This window comes from Vanellus vanellus (assembly GCF_965231255.1).
Source record: "Vanellus vanellus genome assembly, chromosome: 1".
NCBI classification, from domain to species: Eukaryota; Metazoa; Chordata; class Aves; order Charadriiformes; family Charadriidae; genus Vanellus; species Vanellus vanellus.
The window spans coordinates 53,146,162-53,161,614 of NC_138905.1; the positions used below are offsets into that span (position 1 = coordinate 53,146,162).

Here is a 15,453-nt window from a genome sequence, read left to right on the forward strand (position 1 = left end):
TAAATGTGGGTCCCCAATAGTCTGTCCACCCCTGAGCTGGTCCGGGAAGTCTCTTTGTGACTCCTGATCTTCTGCTGCCTTCTCCACCTCTCCCCGGCCGAGGCTCGCCCTCTCTCGCACTTCCACGGTGCAGAGCTGGTGCATGGAGAGAAGAGGAGCTGCTGAACACAACCTGTAGGCTTAGCCCCCCCCACCTCTCCCTCTGTGTCCCATCGCAGGGCTGAGCCTTGGCAAAGCGCTCCCATCCCCTGCCACTGCAGCCCCAGCGAGGAACAGCAGCAAACCCTCCTCCCTCTGACGCCCGTTATCTAACTCGCTAACTATAATTCAGCCTAGCTCCAGAAATGAGGAGAATTTTGGATGAAATCCCAGAAAAATCACTCTTGGCGTGGCAAACAATCTTTAAAGGTGCAACAGCTGAAGGAAACAAATGAAAATCGGATGAATGGGGCTGTCTGGCTCCTTTTGTAATCGTCAGTCCAAATGTTTTAGGACCGTGGGAGAGCAGTTGTGCTGTCTCAATAGATGTTGCTTCCCTGAATGTTCCCAGAACTCTGGGGAGAGCTTGTCTTACCACCAGGAATAATCGCAGATCCGCCTTCGAAAACAAGACCTTCAGAGACGGGAGAGTGAAATTTGAAATTAGTATTTCTTTTAGAGAAGCAGAAATTAGAAACAACACGTCTTATTAGAACAAGTACGTATGTTTTGCATGGGTATATTTCTTTTGCTTCTCCTGAAAATACTTTACATGAAGATTTCCTGAAAAGCACCGGCCATCTTGGAATGGCTTTCTTGCAGGAAAGCAGTGGGTGACAGATGTGAGCAGTCACACCATGCTCCAGGTCAGCGCACCCTGTCAGCAGCTCCCAGCAAGGTTTCACAAGAAGGTGCACACCACGGCCAGCACACCCCAGGAAGGGAGATGGCTGGCCCAGGACCACAGTGAGCCTGCAAAGACTGTCCCCTCCAGCCAGTGGCAGTGCAAGAAGGAAAGCCAACCTCCCATGAGAGGGTCATAGAATCACAGAATGGTTTAGGTTGGAAAGGACCTTGAAGATCATCTAGTTCCAACCCCCCTGCCATAGGCAGGGACACCTCCCACGAGACCAGGTTGCTCAAAGCCCCATCCAACCTGGCCTTGAACACTTCCAGGGATGAGGCAACTACAGCTTCTCCGGGAAATCTGTGCCAGTGGCTCACCACCCTCAGAGTAAAGAATTTCTTCCTAATACCTAATCTAATTCTACCTGCTTTCAGTTTAAAACCATTGATGCTCTAGGTCCTGTGCACCTCCACCTCTTCCTCCATGCAGAGTCATACTCTGCACATTTTCCTCTGACGAGAAAAGACTAATAACACAGCTGTGCTGCTCTCTCACCCAGCTGATGCCCTCCTTCACACGATGGCCATTTTCTCTAATAAGCAGTCAGTTTTCATTTTTATTTCGATCCAGTAACCCAGGAGTTGGGTTCCTGCTGGGCAGGACTAACCAAGGGTCTTCCCAGCGGTATGCTATGGCCACGGTTGCCCTGCCCGGCTCCTGGAGGTGCAGCTTTACAGCCGCAGCTCTGGCCCTGGGACCTGGGGTGAGCAGCCAAGCTTCTTTTGACTGATGACACCCCTTCTGCTGGTGCTGCCAGCTACAAGTGTGGCCCAGCCTTTTAGCCTTGCATAGAGGATACAAACTTCTGGACAAATACCACCAATAAAGATTATGAGATTTTGGTCCCTGACATTAGGTACAGGTATCTATATTTTAGCCAAAAAAAAAAAACCCAAAACCACCCAACAAAAAAGTGGGCTCTTTCAGAAGAGCACCCCAAACTCCAAGTACATCTTCTTTCCAGCAGCTCAAAAATGTAAATGCTAGATATTAAAATTCAGGTTTGACTCTGAAATATTCAGATTTTCAACAAGAATAGTTTATTTGACTGTAGAAACTACCTCATCTTCTCCATTTTTCATACAATTCTTCTCCATTTTTCATACAATCTTTCCAATGTAGAGCTTCTAGCTCACAAGACTGAGCGTGAAAAACAGTAAATTAATAAAGAACATCTGTCCCTATCTTGAAAGAACATCTGTCCCCATCTCGGTGTAGTATTTATGGCACTAGTTTGGATCATTAATACCAAATATAGAAGCGGCTTCCTTAATTCCATATGCTGAAGCAGCATGTAGGTATGATCCACATCCCACGGCTTTATTTCTAAAATGCTACCTTCTGTAACACTCTTGGAAAAAATGGTATCTTTTTATTCAGAAATTACTTCACTTTTCCATAATGTCTTCATCAGTTTACTCGTCCATTAAATAGATGATGCGGCAGAGGTTTAAAGATGAAAGTCTGTTGAAATTTACCGTTCAAGACACAACCCTCTGTGGCATTAATGCTTATCTGAATGAAAAAGACAACTGTCAGTAACACCTATACTATGCAACAAAAACAGATCCAGTTAAGCATTTTTCCTTTGATGTTAAATTGAAGGTCTTCATAGTTCAGTCATCTTTCCGTATTAAAAATAAAATGCACCTGAAAATATGAACCTTAAAGCATTTTGTTTGGATTTTACATACTTGTCTTTAAAATGGCTGTCTGTTCATCCTCACAACATCATACACTATTTTATCCTTATAAAAAATGGAAGTAAGAAACCTTAGAAATAACAAAAGAATGAAATGATGTAGACAATCCTATTTTTGTATTTATTGCTTCTTAAATCCACTGGTAAGGATTTCTGTTGTTTCACCAGTAATTTCAACCATTCATAAAACCCATTCTTCATTGCCTCTTAGATAATCTCATTTTACACACCAATATTCTCCTGGGCATATTTTCCTTCATTCACTGTAAATCTTTAAATCCTTCCAAAGCAGAGAAGGAGACAGGAAAACAAACAGGAAACAAGCAAATAAAAAAGACATCATACTGTGGTTAAGAGTTAAAAAACTACAAGCGGGTCCTCTAAGACAAGAGTTCTATTTTTGGCTCCTTCAAACTTTCAGTGTCATCTTAGCCATCTTGCAACACCCCTGTACCTCAGTTTTCTCAGCTGTAAAATGGAAAACAAAATTTTAAACCACATCGCCCCACAGTGCACTGGAAATACGAACGCATTGGTATCCATGAAATATTCGGAAGATTTTATTGAGTTGAAGGTTTATTTCAGAAAGCAGAAAAATTATTTCACAATTTTCCCATAAACCTGCCTTTGCTAATTCTGTCTCTTTTTTTTATTACACTTTTGCTCTATTGTGGATAAAGGATGTCAGGTACTAACTCCATTTAAATGACTATCTATCTCCTGCATATCAATCCTAATCCTTCAATGAATAGCTCAGAAAATGTTATGAAGCAGAATCTCAACAGCTGGGGTAGCTTTACTTCAAGCTTACTACTCAGCCATTACAATGACCTTGCGTTTAAGTTATCTTGTGTTTTAGGGAAAAAAGGGAAAAAAAAAAAAAAAAAAAAAAAAAAAAGAACCCTCAGACCACAGGACCAAAGAACCCAGAAAGGCTTTCAAAATTAAGTATGCATTCAGCATCTCTGGGAAAGAACTTCTGCCAGCCTTTGTGAATAATTTTTCCAACTCTGTGCAATCTGAAAGGATTCTCTTCCTCCCATCACAGCCCACTGGGATGGCCCCAGTATGGGCCATGACTAGGTTTATCCTACCAGAAAGCTTGATCTGACTCATTACCTGTTTTTAATCCCGGAGGCAGACACAGCCCGGAGCTTTCCTGAGAGCCCTAAAAAGGCGCCTGCCCACTGTCTCCCGAAATGACTGTCCTCTCCCATGCCAGGGCGCACCGCAGGTTCAGCCCCGTGGGGAGAGCGTGCGGCAGCATCGGGGCCATGCCTGACCCTCCTGCCCGACCCAGCTCTGCTTCCGCATGGAGCGGCACGGGCAGAGGTCCTCCGGCCGCGGGGAGGATGCTGTCGGGCCTCGGTCCCAGCTTGGGACAGGGTGTAGCGCTCTGAACACCACGACACGACACTTTACGGACCACGGTGGCTAAAATCACCGTATGTCACAGGCTGGAGCAATAAATAGCAACAGCCTCGGGGCTGGCTGGCAGTCTGGGATGTGCTCGCAGCTAGTACCTAAAGCTCCTCTGCCGCCTGCAGAATTATGAATCCTAAAGACCTGACATTTTAATTTGTGTATTTTAATGAACCTACCTGTGCTTCCTTTTAACCTCTAAAGCTCTTCCCTGCAAATATATATTCCTCCCTTTCTCCACCTCCCCCTTGATTTCAGGGTGAATGAAGAGCCCGATCCCTTTAACAGGGATCCTCCTATTGATTTCTGTTCCAAAGTCCTTAGGCTTTGCCTCTATGATTTCGGCTCTGTTTTAAAGATTTAGGCAACCTTAAGAGCAATCTCAGCTATTTTTAACTATGTTAATTTGATCATATTAATCTAGAGTTGCAGGCTCGGAATGCAACATCCACAGTCAAAGATGACTCAAACTACTCAATCCTTCCTGAATTTTTTTTTCCCTTTTTTTTTTTTTTTTTTTTTTTTTTGAAAACAATCCATCTCACAATCTTCTATATTACCTTTTTGGCAGTTGTGAATTATCCAACCAGACGTCAAAGTCTTTCAAAGTTGGACAACCAACTGGAGAATTGGATGACCAAACGTAGTCCGGTGGGGAACCTATATTGGTTAGACTCATTGTTTATATTAGAATTTTCCGCTCTTAGGTCACAAACGGTCTGCTAGGGAACTATGAATGAAGGTACACGCTGGCCTTGAGACAAAACCACCCACATTAAGTAAATTTAAATCAGTGCTTCCTCCAGGAAACAAAGTGTTGTATTACTTACAAGCAGATTTGATTATGGTTTACAGAATTGTTTAAACCCATTTAGCAGATCAAAAGAAAACAGATTTAAACTGATGTGCTCATTGTTTTAAGAAACACTGTTGATAATTGATGCAAAGATCAACATGCTCGATGACTCCCATGTAAAGGCTTAGTGAAAACACGGACTATAGTAAAGATGGAAACATCAGATCTCACCATTTTCTCAAAATATCTTCAGATTTTACATTTTAAATTGAGGCTAAAAATAGTCTTATCCTAACATTTCTGAAAGAAAATCAAGTTCATGAAAGCAACACCATGAATAAGCTTCTCAATACCGCATTGGCCTCTCTTTCCAAGGCCATAAAAATACCCATTAATCTCACCGTCAAGAACACACCTAAAGCCCCTTCCAAAAGATCACGCCATCCAAGATGTCCTTATGCGCATTTGTCTACTATAGCATCCAGTAAACATGCAGATTCATACAGCAGCATGCAAACAGCCTAGCAAAGAAAGGGTCAAGACAAAGAATATCCTCAAGCAATTCCGATAACCGCTCTAGATTATTCTGTTTGTGAGAAGCGTTCTAGCTGGAAAGCAGGACTGGGATCGGCTCAGAAGTTGTTGTTTATCTGACAAAAGCCAAAGGAACCTGCAAACTGCAAGGAGGAAGCTGCTGGATGGAAAAGAAAAAACCAACCATGGAGCAGAAGGGTCATGTTACGAATCAGTTGGATCTCCTTTATTTTCCAGAAACAATTATTTTACCTTTAATTTCAAAGGGGCTTTGGGGAAAGGTTGAAGGAAATATAGTTCATTTTAGCAAAGCACATATTGCACAAAATAAATTTAAAAATCTATTTTTGGGATAGAATGGTTGAAGAAATCCCTGATTAGCCTCTTAATGGGGTGAGTCCAATTTAGTGAGAATGATCACCAGAGGGAGTCATTGACTTTTCCATTAAAGTCAAAGGGAATTTTACATACATCAGGAGTGCAAAATTTGGGGGCAGAGCTGAGAAAGACTCCAAACAGATTGGAGTTCAGGGACTAAAGCAAAACACTGTTTTACAGATTTCATCTGAATCCATTTTCCCCTCTGGAATTCCAAAGGATGACTACTATATTCCATGGTGAAAGTCAGGAAGAAGGCACTGAAGTCATTCATTCAGTGGGTACCCACTCCCACAAAAAAAAAAAAAAAAAAAAAAAAAATCCCAACACTTAATTGGTTTTATAGTGTTTTGGAGTGGTGTGAGTACCAACTGCTCAGTTCTCTCTTTGGATATGCAACACATCACAGTCCTTCTGGAAAAGCAATTTTTAACAGCCTAAAGAAAATCTCAGGTACCCTCTACGAGAGTGTGTCATACCTCTCGGGAATATCAGGATTTCAAACAGGAAAAGTGAAAAGAAGACAGGAAGAAAGACAGGAAGAATTGCTGGTGGGGGTTTTTTGGTCTTTTTTTTTTTTTTTCCTTTCTTCCTTCAATGTTAGTGACGAAGAGAGGCAGTGGGAATAGGGATTTGTGAACCAAGTGATAAAATAAACTAAGTAGATGAACCAGTCTACTCAGCCATGAGCAAGTTGGCATTTCATGCTCAGACACCTAAATTTCATGACCTTCAAAGAAATAGTTTCACATTAGGAACTGGGCTTTTTCTTTCTGGACTTCGGCTCAACCTTGTTCTTGCCACAAAAGCCCAGCAGACTTTGGTTTGAAAACAAGCTCATTCACTAGGCAACATTCCCCTTAATTCTGTACAATGAAATTATCCAGCAGAAAATTAGGAGATTAAAAAAAGGCAAGGAAACAGCCCCACCCAACCAAATGCAATTTCACTTCCCTAGAAATGTCCTCGGAACAAATGGAATTCAATTTGTTTCCGTGTTCCCAGGTAACAGCAGCACCTTGTTTTGCTTGTTTATTTAATTACTTCTTCTTGTTCATGCAATTAGCTGAGAGGCTGCAGCCTTTCGTTCATTATGTTAACCATAACGCGGCTATTTGCATAGCTTTTCCCATTTTGAGGCTGAGTTTCGGGTAGAGGCTCTATTTTGGGCCGCGGCAGGCAGAGAAGCCCTGGGAAGCCTCGCGCGGGGCGGCGTGCAGCAACCCGCTCCTTCACGGAGAGAGTCGCTCCAGGAACCGCACCGGCTGCCCATCTGCTTCTGACGGCAAATCAAAGCTCTGTCTCCAGCGTGCGCTGCAAAGCACCGCACGGCTTAAGACCCGGCTGTCTTTCATTGTACGCACCACCAAAAAACAGCCGAGTTCATCCCAAGGCGTTTTGGCCGACCGGCTGTCAAAGCTTAACTTTACTGCCCTTTAGAATGGTACAAGGCATCGCTCTGGTCGATGTATGCTAGACTTAAAATTATCAGGACCCATAACTGCGGTTGGGTGAAGCAATTTAGAGATGAAGGCTACTTTAGGCTTTCTTTTCATGAACAGTTTGGTTTAACATCCAGCCGAGTCTAGTGCTGTTGTGATGCTCAAGTAAGTTGTTGCACAGTTAAAATCTTTTTTTAAACACTCAAGATACATCCCCAGATCACAAGGTTTAGCAGAATGCTGACCCTCTCCGTTAATAAATGGGGCAATCACCACCTCGCAAGTCCTCCGAGTTTCTGGCAGTGAACTGATGTCAGCTTATTTTTATCTAGGTTGCTCAGAAATTGAGGAATCTGCACCTTCTTACAAAAACAAGAGGCAGAGTCAGTGCCAGTGGGAGCCTTCGTGCTCTGGTGCGCGGGAGGCACCTTCATCTCAGCCTCCAGGCACCTAAACACCCCCAAAACTCTACCTCTCAGGAGAAACTGCACACCAACTTACACTCTTTGAAATACAGAGAACTGGAACAGACAGCTTGGAAAAAATTGTCAGTCTTTGTAGTTTACAATTCAGCCTTCATGTATGACCCACAGCCATGGTTAGGGTTAGTTCTGTAACCAATAGGAGCAAGGCGCAGCCTTTTAATGGCATCGTTTTGACCCTACCTGTGCCATCTGCCTCTCCAGCTTTGACCGGGGAATATCATCAAAATAGTTTTCATTTCTTCTTCTCCTTGCATCGCCCTGCATGATAATGTGGGGAACGTCCAGGGAGCCACCAGTAGTGAAAGTGCTTTGGCTAAGTGATGGAGACAACTGAGGAGGAGTGTGGTTACCACTGGGTTCCTGGACAGGGAGGAGAAAAATACAGCATGGTAAGAACAGCACATTGCTGACTTCAAACCACATGTTTAAAAGTGTGTTTGAATTACTCGTACTTAAAAATTAAGGAACAATTCCTAAAGTAGAGGTTACTGTGGATGAATTTTTGAGATTTGCTACCTAAGATGCAGAGCCCATGTGGAAGGAAAACCAATTCACTATTTACATGAACTAGTGGTAAATTCCCTCTCCAAAACCTCCTTGTGCAATACATACTCCCTTCTAGGACTGGTACAGAGATAAAACTTCTTGTCAAGGCCCAAATAAAGCCATGATTTAGGACTAGCTATTTGTAAGATGAAATACATTCTCACCACTTCTAAGCAGCCCCTCTGAGCAGTGAAAGTGATTTGAAAGTGATGCGAACTCTAGCAACATCTCTTGCCGGAAAAAAGAAATGCACGAACATTTACGAAATATAGACGCTTTGCAATTTTTATAGGTCTTGCAGAATATCCATTTAACTTGAAGTACTGGATATCAGAAACAAGCTAAATAACAATTCCTAGAACGTATGAAAGCATCAGAGTACAAATATTTCACCGGGCTTTTCCTGTAATCTGGGCTGAACTGTGACCTTGTATCAGTCAGTGTGCAAATACCACAGCGAATTAATACGTGAACTCTATCTAATAAACAGCTAAACATGTCCTCTAGATCATACATTCTACTGGGATCCCGCCACCACGCCGCTCACAGACAGCCACCGTAGGTATGGTTGGAAACACCTATTCCCGTGCACATCACATCACTTGTTCAAACCCCATTTGCAAACACTCTTGGAGACTCTTGGAGACTGCAATCAGCAGGAGCGGAGCTGCAGTGCACTGGGCAGCCAGTCTGCACACGTACCACCCCAGGGGGGACTGTAAAACACCCTCGTAGCAGTGGGATGGGGAAACACGTTCCTCTCTCACGACGCAGGTTACTGGGCTCAATTTATCTGACACTAGAGATTTCTCCGATAGTAAGTTCTTCGGAGGCAGAGCGCACCCAGGAGCGTGTTTGCACGGTGCAGACCTTCTCTAAATCACCTATTGCTGTAATACTGCATTTCAATACTGAACAAGAAGAAGGGACCCGAATATATTAGAGGAAGCAAAGACCTGCTCCAGTGGGCACGGTGGGTAAAACACCCTACCTTTTTCTTTAAAGAAAGAATTAAAGTGGATAGTTCATGCATGATTACATTGATGCAAACCTAATTCCGAAAAGCATCAAGGTACTTTACTCCATGCTGTTAAGAAACGAGATATCGTGTAAGAAATCAGAGAGCTGTAATCTCTTCCAAATGGAAAGGAAAGTTGCAGTTCTCTGTATGCGTTCAAGTGATAGTAACATCTGACGTTAATATTTGAAGTGTAGGAGTCTATGTGACATTATTCCTTGCCATCACAGTAATGGATTAGTATTTTTCATGTTGGTTGACTAAAGTCAGGGATATACAGTTGTTTATCAACTTTTAATTAAATGGGGATTTTTTTTTTTGTTGTTTTTTTTTTAAATTCTCTAGCTTCCCTGTGATCTGAGACAAGCACTTGACATTTCCCAGGGCAAAGAAAGGAATGTTTTCCTCTTAGGAATAGTCTTTTTCCCTCCTTCACAAAAATCCACCTACATTTGGCCCAGTTAAAAGCTTCTGAAAAGCTTTGCTCATGCACACGCTCACAAGGTTTGGCGAGGCACAATCTCTAAAACCTACCCTCCACGGGCCCAACCCTGACTACACGGTGCAGACATCTCTGCCCTGAAAATAACCTGAGTAGAGGGCCACTACACGAGATCCTTCCTAACGACGGCTACGTGCCGCTCCAGCCAGGTAGGTAACCTCTCTCTGCTCCGAATCACGATTCACCCCCTGTTCAGTGGACTGACAGGGCCATCAGCGCATCAAAGTGACAGATGACCGTGCCACGGACATACGGATTCCAGTTCTCATCGAGTTTCTCATATTTTATCAAACTGCATATAACGAGGAAATTCACTCAGAAATCTATATCGGAAGGTTGCTGGCAAGGCAACGGAGACAGGAATTACAGAGCGAAGAAATAAAAGGATTACGGTGCCTCTGCATTATGGAACAGGGTTTGATTGTATGATTTTATGCTATTTTCTCAAAGTCGTCCTTCACAGCACAGATGGGTCCTCAACTGTGCAGCGTGTTGTCATATACTCAGCACTGCGTTATCATTAGTTATCGTGTAGTCAGTATTTTATTCTCACCTCGTTTCGTGGCCCTGAACCCCTTCCCTAAACTCTATTCAAACCCTGCTCTGAAGACAGGATGACTAATATCGTCATTTTCATGACGCTCATACGTGCTTTACAAATGTCAATCAATTTATTTTCACCACACCCTGTGACTTCTGGCATTTTATAATCACCGCTTTAGTGTGGGGGACCTGAGACACACAGACAAAGGTTAAAAAATATCAGCCACTTCGGATGCCCAATTAAAACATCTATTGCCTGATTTTCCAAGTGCTTGTATTCAAAACTCCACTTTTACTGATCTAATTTGCAGGGCTGTGCGCTCAGCACTTGTATAAATCAGATTCCAGACTCCAGTCAGATATGCACAATGTCGGTAACATACAATTAGTGACTGTTTATGAGGCAATTACCTAAATAACTTACCAAGCTTTATCCAAGGGCTTTGTAGCAAAAGCGAGTGTAAATCTGTATTTTCACAGCTACAACAATTCCCTTAAGCATGAGTCTCTCTCCCATTCTTCCTTCATGCCTCTTCCTCACTCCAGACCCACTTTCCCATCTCCTTCACAAACCTGCAGACCAGGCACGGACGCCCATGCAGGTGCGATCACGTACTCAGTACCGCGTTACTGTCAGTCACAGAGTCCATATCATGTTCCCACCCTGTTGTGCAGGCACGGACACGTGCCCTGCAGGGATGCCTCATCACGTATTTCACTATCAGACTCTGCTTCATCCCCACCTCCCAGTTCTGCCGGTCACGTAATGTTGGAAGTGCACAGGTCAGGGCTGGAAGGGAGCTTAAGAGACCCTTCCCCAGGCTGCCCAGGCGTACCTCGTGCCCCACAGATGTTTGTCTAACCAGTTCCTACACCCAGGAAACCTCTCTAGTGAATTCATTCTCCTCTTAAACTATCGTTACTATTGCAACGCCTCTTCTTCAAATTTTCAGTCTGAATTGTCATTCCTTCAGTTTAAATTCCACCTTCCAGCGCCAACCAGCTGAGGATGGGGTTCCCTGAATAACACGGACACTGATCCTGTAATTAAAGACTGTAATGCACTCAAGAGAGGAAAGCCAGATTGCACAGGCAACCTGAGATCCAGCATTTTCTAGCTTTCGGGTACATGACTTTGAAATCAAAATAACTTTTCCTTACTACACAGTCATTGTGGCAATATCATATTTTGTGGATATTTTTATGTTTGTTGCTTTTCCTCAATATTTAACTGTTTTTTTACTTTGAAATATTTTAAAAGCTAATACAAAGAGAGTTGAAAAAGATGAAGAGTGTTAGCCGTGCTTAGGTTGACCTTGGGACCTTAAAGGTAAAGTCTATATACTACTATTTTTTAAAGACATAAATTGATCTTCCAGTAGCCACAGATACTTTACGTAAAACAATTTTCGAACTAAAAATTATTGCAAACTACAGCCTAAATACTATGTCTTCGTTTCACGTGAAATGGCATAGTAGCAGTTGCTAGGAAAGGAAACCTTAATCCAAACTTACGTCCTCCTCTTTAGGATTCTCTGTGAAGGCTCCAATACCGCGAGGTGATGAATGACATTTAGCGCTTGCCCGCATCAGTAGCTCTAGCTGTGCAGCAGCAGACTACTTTTTATCATTTTGACTACAGATGGAGGACATCCAGTTTTCTCTTGACTATTAACTGAGAGTAGACAGTCCGAACCAATACCACGAGATGTGGAAACTTTCCCACCTGCTGAAGAGGAACTAATTCCCCAGTCCAGAGCACTGAAAGTACTGAGCAAAAATGTGCGACTTTCAAATGATTCCTCTTTCCTGGGAGTGTTTTAACACCTGACATGCATCAGGAATCATTCACATAATACATAAAAGACAAGAAAAATATCCACACGTTTGTGCAACGTGCCTTAGAGCAGGATGTTATAGACTTGTGAGACTTTTTTCAACATGGCATTAGGAATAGGTTGAATTTGGGGGGGGAATCTAAAATGTCTATATGTGGCAACTGAGAATAAGCAAGGTGAAAACAGGCTGGTCACAGAAATTGTAAGTGTATGTAAAAATGAGCCCTCATTCTGTCTCTCTCTATTTCTCTTTACACCAGGAAATTTAACTTGGGAGCACGGACATCCTCTGACACTTGGAAATTTAGTCCCAAATGAGATTCGAGTCAGAAATGCAGCCCCGTGAAAATAATCAGATCCAATGAAATGCAAAGGGTGTGACCTAAAATATCAAAATAAAGTGTTGATATGAACTCCCCTGGAGTAGGAAGGGGTCATCAGACCACAACTCGATAAGGGTAACAGACAGCAAGGAAGCAAAGGCAGTGGATGGGAGAGACCCAGTGAAGGTGGCTTAACCACAGGAGATTAAATCTGGCCAAGTGTGGAAAAACCCCAGGGACGTTTCAACAAGGTTTCTAAAAGAGGGAATACAAATGAAAATTAAAAACACGGCGAAACTTTTGATACACATCTGAATGGCATTTTCACCTCAACAATGCCAAGAGGCTCTCTTTAAAGAAAGCATAAATTATATGCCTGAAAAGTAAGCGAAAGCATTTTCAAGACATGAAAGGAAATGGTAACTCTCCTTCCGCAGTATCGATCGGCTGCGCTGGGATTCCTGTGGGCAAAGGTAGCCGTGCAGCTCGTACGCACCTGCTCCTGAGCTAGCTTCCTGAGCAAAGAAGATAAGCTGGTACTTCTAAGACACTACTTATCCTAAGGTAGACATCTGAAACAGGTCAGATGAATCACCCTGTAAAAATGTCAACTTATCTCCGCCGGCTCTATGGGGAGGTGCGACTGAGCACGTCAGCCTAAAACATCTACGCTGTGAACTTCTGAAGTGAGGTAAGTTGAAGCCCACTCAAAGAGGCCCTTGTTTTCATGCGAACGCTACCAAACGCTTGCTGACTTTTTGAGAAATGCAAACAAATTTTCATGGGGACTCACCCTGAGGGTTATTGACCGAGGTGGTTTCTGAGGAGGATCTTCGTGAAGCCTGTCTCCCAAAGATGCCAGAACGCGCTTCCGGTGGCCAATCAAGCTAATTTTTAAGACCTGAAATAATAATAAAAATACCTCGGGTCATTAAAAAGAACACATTGCGATCATGAAATGAAGATCCATCCAGAGCGAAGCCATATTCTCTTTAAACCTTTTACCAAGTTAGTCCACTACACAGACTAAGCAGACAGAGAGCAGTGTGAGGCAAACAATGAGCAAACGCGAGGCGAGATCAAACAGAGGAAAAAGTCTCTAAAATGAAGGAAGAAACTAAAGCAGGTATACATGTGGAAAACTGAAAAAAAAAAAAAAAAAGGCTCCAACATAAGTAAGGAGGAAAGGAAAATGAAACAGGAAGAGAAGGCAGCAGAGTGGGAGGAAAAACAAGGGACGGGGATGAAGAGACTGGAGAAGGAAATGTAGAGGTGCAGGAAAACAGTGAGCGATGTGGATTAAAAGGATTCACGGGAACGGGAGGCCTGGGGAAGAGAGGGAGGAACAGCCAGTAAATGCTTAGAGAGAGCAAGAAGGGAGAAAAGGAACTGCACAATGAATAAGTGTTGTCACTTTTAAATTTAATTCACCATGCCTTTCACGGGTAATCTTCGAACGACACATACAGTTTGCATTATGGTGTAGAATCAACCTTGCGTAAGAAACACAGCACGGACAAATTTTGTCCTGGAGGTCTATTACTTTCATCAGATGCAACGAAAAATAAAATCTCTGTTGCACACAAACGCGACCATCAGTGGATGGGTTCAAATACCTTGTGCTTCTCCAAACTCCAAGAATGCTGCCAAAAAGGCGTTCTAAACTTACTGCAACTACTCCCCGCTCGTATCTCTCTGTGTCCCTGCCATATACAAACCCACCGCTGCTCTCAGGAAAATGGAGAGGGCAGAAGCAGCAAGTTGGAAACTTAAGCATTAATGGACACAAAAAAAAAAAAAAAAAAAAAAAAAATCATATTTCGATGCTGTTCTTTAATGGCTACAAATGACTTCCAAATGTAAAGCAGCCCGAATTGTAGAAACAAGACTCTGCTCTGCGAACAGCAGTGTCCTCACGTAACTCTTCCAGACTGTATATATGGCTTCATACACCAGAGCTGCCTCCATTGCCTCAGAAGACAGTACTTCCCGCTATATTTAGGACCGCTGTGTTTCAACACCCTTCAGTCGAGAGGAATCTCTCACTCAACCTAGATAAAGCAATAGTCCCCAAAAAACCCTGACAATGCTACCTCAGTGAACAACTACCTCGGTTTAAGCAGTACCCCGAAGAGCTGCCATTCGGGAGAACAAACAAACAAGACCCAGACCCCAGCAACTCCCCTACGACATCTCCTTCATCCATGGGTACGGTACAGCAACACACCGTCACTATTCTGCTGGGTGAACTCCTGCCCATCCATGGGCACACGTGCATTCTTCCACGCTTCCTCTGTTGAGTGTCTCCGTACTGCCCATTACAGTTGAACCTCCCGAACACCTTGCTTGCCCGCATCTACAAAAGCCATGGGCTAGGAGATGAAAACTGACCGAGGTCCTCCTCCGAGCAGGCAGCTTACAGGGTCGCTGCAGACCCCTCAGCTCAACAGCAGACCCAAGCTGCAGAGCCCCACGAGCCTGCTACGCGCTCTCCTGTTAGTCTAAATCTGGAGAAGCACGAGTGAAGCTGAGAGAGCGCAGCACACGCAAAAATGCCGGAGGCAGGCAGGAGACTCACTCGTGTACTCCATTTACGTTGAACGTGAAACAGAAGGGTGCACTGTTTATCTCCGGATTTAAGTATATGAAACAGGTGAATGAACTATGGCTGCTTTAAGCATTACTTAGGTAACGCACTTCAGCGGACTTGCTTCTTTCATAACGCTTCTCCATCATCAAGAGCATTTACCCAGAGATTTTTACGTCAAGCTACAGTTCTCGGGTTATTTTGAGGTCCTCAGTGCGCTGACTGCCTTATTACCTCTATCAAACCACACAAAGTAATTCTCTTGGACTTCAGGGAACTCTTGAACAACAGGAGAGAAAAGGAGACGAGTCTCGCGGGACTTTGCATTGTAAGAGATCAGCAGACAGGTCTAAATGGTTATATTATTTCAAAAACTGCTCAATTTGAAAGCGGTACAGATCTTTAAACGCTGTAAGTGCTGCTAAGCTTATTCCACATTTTGTTTTTCCAT

General features: G+C 43.3%; 1 protein-coding gene across 4 annotated transcripts in view; it reads right to left on the reverse strand.

Annotated features, from left to right (window-relative positions):
• ANKS1B (ankyrin repeat and sterile alpha motif domain containing 1B) overlaps positions 1-15,453 on the reverse strand; it is a gene marked incomplete at its 5' end in the record, with an annotated part of 460,979 nt that overhangs the window by 40,382 nt on the left and 405,144 nt on the right. For all 4 annotated transcript variants that reach the window (XM_082485311.1, XM_082485313.1, XM_082485312.1 and 1 more), the window contains 2 exons: positions 7,826-8,005; positions 13,209-13,316. In XM_082485311.1, coding sequence (XP_082341437.1) covers positions 7,826-8,005; positions 13,209-13,316 — 288 coding nt within the window. The remainder of the gene's footprint in view (positions 1-7,825; positions 8,006-13,208; positions 13,317-15,453) is intronic.